General features: G+C 54.0%; 1 protein-coding gene across 1 annotated transcript; it reads right to left on the bottom strand.

Moving 5' to 3' along the window:
• Positions 1-260: 260 nt before the first annotated feature.
• Positions 261-3,915, bottom strand: sod1 (superoxide dismutase 1, soluble). The gene is made up of 5 exons (XM_080014173.1): positions 3,782-3,915; positions 1,691-1,787; positions 1,499-1,568; positions 774-891; positions 261-625 (listed from the first exon to the last, which is right to left on the bottom strand). Exons 1-5 carry the CDS (start codon positions 3,851-3,853, stop codon positions 518-520), a joined length of 465 nt encoding a protein of 154 aa, XP_079870299.1. The 5' UTR covers positions 3,854-3,915; the 3' UTR covers positions 261-517.
• Positions 3,916-4,355: the final 440 nt, after the last annotated feature.

The raw sequence follows: 4,355 nt of genomic DNA, 5'->3' as shown, positions 1-4,355 counted from the left end.
AAACTAGGAAAAAGTGGGCTCTCCCATTTAGACGTTTGACGCAAAAGCTAGACGGTGTGCATACGACGTGACATGCGCTTGGATCGTCATTGAAATATCATCGTTCTTTTATCCAGCTGAGCACTGACTCCATACACAAATGTACAGATTTATTTAAATGAAAAATTGATCCCTGTGGGGATATTTGTCCGCTGCCAGGTGGGTTCCCCTTCAACTGTAGAAACACTCAATTTCATTCCAAATAGACGCCAGACTCCAGATAAGCTGACAATTGATTTTATTACAACTTCACGCATTACCAATTCTTTGGATTCAAACTAGCAAACATACAAACATCCATAGACATAGATATAAAGCAAAAATAGTCGGACATCTAAGAGCTTTCTTCTCGACTGGTCTGCCAAAGGCCATACAGGGTTTAAATGACAGCGTCACATTAAGTTGCTATGTTGGTCGTCTACGTCGGGGACGGGGGTGGTGCTGAGGTTCCAGTGCTGCTGGGGCTCACGGGCGGAGTTCACTGAGCGATGCCGATGACCCCACACGCCAGACGCGCTCCAGCGTTGCCCGTCTTCAGACTCTCGTCGTTGCCTCCTTTCCCCAGGTCGTCTACCTTCTCGTGGATCTACGGCAGAGACCCAGGGTCAGCGTTAGAGGATGGTTTCTTTGGGAACACGGTTCAAATAAAACTTTGACAAGCCGTGCTCCGTCAGACGGGACTCCAGGCGGAAAGAAGGGCAGACAGCGTGAGAATTTGCGCGCTTCCTGCTTACCACCATTGTTCGGCCGATAATGGAGAGCGGACCGGTGAGGGTGAGCATGTTGTCGGTGATCTCTATGTTGGCAATTGTATCTGCTCCTGCAGTGACATTTCCCAGATCGCCAACATGCCTGTTTGCAAAAGATTAGCATCACTTAATAAAAAAATAAATAATAATCTCTCTAGATGGTTTGAATGCCAAGTACAAAGTTCCCTGACGGGAATCAATAAGTGGAATCATTCCATGTCCAATTGAGAAATTCAGAATTTCAGAGTCAAAAAATAACGCAGGAAGAAACCGCCAATTTAGTACACTAAATCAGACATCGCTTCCATGACGACGCCACCCCTTTGAAAGACTAGTGGAGTCATCACCCGGCCCTCCTCGGGGCTTCGGCTTGAGAATTTTGTGGCTTGATCTTGGGACTTCACGCTCAAGACTTAGTGCTTGGGAAAGCAACCTGATCGCTCCTCCGCTGGTTTAAGGAAGCGGCGAATAAAGATTCAGTTCATCCTTTGAACGGTGACCATCCGTTAAACACCAAAATGCTTTTTGTCTCTAGCGTGTGTGTGTCATAGCTCGAGACAAACAACCATTTTGTACCCACAGCATTAAACTTAACTTGTTCCATATTTAAAAAAAAAAAAGCAAAGTGGAAAACGAACCCTGACAACGCTTTCCCACCACGTGAACTCCCATCTTTAGAATGTCTCTCAATATCAGTCAGACAAACTCACCTCTCCGCGTCACTAGGACCGGCGTGATTTTTGTTGTGGGGGTTGAAGTGCGGCCCGGCACTGATACACCCTGAAAGGAGGGGAGGAAAACAAACAATGCTACGACCGGCAGAGGTGGATTTCAGTTTTTCCGCAGTCCCCACAACGTGAATCAGACCGAGTCGCGAACTCGGCTGGCGGCCCCGCGCTCACCGTTGGTGTTGTCTCCAAAAGCGTGGACGTGGAAGCCGTGCTCCCCGGGAGCGAGCCCCGAGATCTGGCCGCTCAACTTGACGGGATCGGAGACGCTCTGGAGGTGAGAGAGAGAGAGAGAGAGAGAGAGAGAGGGAGGGAGGAACGGGAGCCGGGCGGCACCACCACGCACCGTCAAAACCGTGAGGCAAAACAGGACCCAGCCGGAAGGCGGCTGACCGTCTGAAACGGGCGCACCCCGGGGAGGTTTTTAAACCCCCCGGGCGCGCGTGCTGTGCTCTCTCCGTGAAAGAGCAGCGACAACAATTGTGTCACGTTAATTGCGCATCGCGAGTCGACACAAAACACGGCTCAATAAAAAGTCTCGCTTGGAGAACTTTAGGTTTTATCGTGGGAGACGGCCGAACTCCACAGCGTGGTTGGGACATGGTGTAAGTTCTTAAAAATGGTGCACCTTTTACATAACGAAAGTACCTTTATCTTTGCTGTGGGTTCTGAATTCATACAAGCCGTATTAAATTGGACCCTAGAAGGCGGTCATCGCATACAAAACCCAAGCAGACATTCTTTGCACTTCCCCATGAACAGTGGGGTAGTCTATAGTTTGCTTATTATGTATGAGCTGGAACAGAGGGGGCACTTTTGGCAATAAACTCAATGGAGCTGAACTTAAGCGGCTGGTAACGTTGGTGTGTTTCATTATCATTTCCCATCACACAGTCGATGATTATTATTATAATTTAAAACCCCTCTCGTTCGGGCGCTTTAGCTAAACAAACCCCAGGGGGGCGTTGCTGCAGTTCCACTGGAAAGTCATCGGCAGCTTTCGACGCAACTTCCCCAAATGTGCGAACGCAAATAACTCCCGGTTGTTCCCCCCCCCTCAACCGCAAACAACGAGAGGAGAGACGAAGGGTCGGGAGGAGGGGACCGGTTAACTGGGGAGTTAACCGGCGCCAGCATTGCTGTAGCACACGCAGAAAGCGGGACGGCCTGCTGTGCGCGATTGGATTATTATCACTGGTCAACAGAAGCAGGAGAGAGTGTGTGTGTGTGTGTGTGTTTCAGTTGGACTTCGGGGCAGGACGAGCCTCAAGCTGCCCCCTGTTCGGAGGACGGAGAAGCCGCGGTCAGAGCGACGCGCCAGAATGACTCAGCGAAAACAAAACCCGCCCCAACCCAAAAGCCAACGAACCCCGGGGCGCTCGGATAACGCGCTTCAAGCCATTTTAAACATGCGTTGCGCCCCTCCGCCCCCGGGGTTGTTTAGGCAAGACACCACTTTTCAAAGAAAAGCGCTGGGAACCGTGACGACACAGCGGCCGGCTCGGTTCCACCGACACCCACCGGGACAGGTTCGCTAACGTCCAAGCCCCGGGAGTCAACGTTACAACAGCTTGGTTTTCGGCGCGGGGGGGGGGGGGGTCACCGGCCTACACTACGAGGTTAATATTTCACGCGACGCACGAGTTTCGTTCGTGAGCGAACAACTCGGGCCCCGGGAGTCGCCCCGGCAAGACAATATCATCGCGAAAATAGTGACCGAGGACTCGGTTGGAGGCCCCGGCGAAATCAAGCTTTCCAGGCGTCATTCATATTGACTACGGCCGACGTACACGTCGCGTTCCACCAACACGAACCGTCTGGACGGATGCGACCCATCGGTGCGAGTCGCTGTCGGCCTCGCGTTCCTCTGCGGAAGACTGTTGTTTTTTTTTTGTCTTTTTTTTTTTTTAACCGGCGTCCACACGCAACGTTCCGAACGGTTCATTCTGACGGGTCACCCCGACGCCCCGCCGGGGGGGCGGGGGGGTGTGACAGGAGACAGGAGAACCGAGCGACTCTTCTCACCGAGCGGTGCGTCGAGAGCCGAATCCCCCCCAAAAGAGACGAACGGCGCCTCGCTGAGCGGCTCGGCGACCGGCGACCGGCGACCGGCCCCCCCCCAGGCGAACATTAACCCCCGTTTCGTGGCGGAATTACCCTTGGCGTGAACTCGGCCACCCCCCCGCGTGGACCGGAGACACGACTGGGAGGCTCCCACCGATATGATCAAGTACACAAAACAAACAAACACCCCGGTGTGTTTACCTCCTGCGCAAAGTAAACGGTCCCGGTGACGTCGCCCGCTCCCTTCAGCACGCAGACCGCCTTGAGCGCCATGTTGGCTGGAATGTCACCGTCTCACACGGAGCGACACCGGTGGGGGCCGGGGCGAGGAGCCCGGTGGCTTTATAAGCTGGACGGGCGCGCTCCGGACGGCGGCCAGCCAATCGGCGGGCAGAACGCCGCGAGTAACGCGCGATTCGATTGGCCGCGGCTGGCTGCCACGGCCCCGGGCGATGGTGACGCCGCCTCCGCGACACTCGGAAAACCCGGAGCTGCCAACGGCGCGGCGGCGTTCGGAGCTGGAGATCGGAGTTGGAGATCGGAGTGCGGGTCGCTGTGGCGCACTTTCGTTTTCTTTTTTTTGGTTTTTGTTTTTATTTATGTCCCGTTCACACGCGTGGCGGGGCTTGCGGGGCTCACAGGCTTGGCCGGTAAATACACATTTACTGCGGGCGTGCGCGTTATACCGAACGGAGGCTATTTAGCACGTTAAGCGTGAAGATGGGCGCTTCAGCGTCTGAAATGAGCGGGTTCCAACGTCCTCAGCCATGCAGCC

The sequence above is a fragment of the Zeus faber genome (genome assembly GCF_960531495.2).
Source record: "Zeus faber genome assembly, chromosome: 14".
In the NCBI taxonomy this organism is placed as follows: domain Eukaryota; kingdom Metazoa; phylum Chordata; class Actinopteri; order Zeiformes; family Zeidae; genus Zeus; species Zeus faber.
Note: the sequence above shows the minus strand (reverse complement) of the source record. Positions and strands in the feature narration are given on the sequence as shown.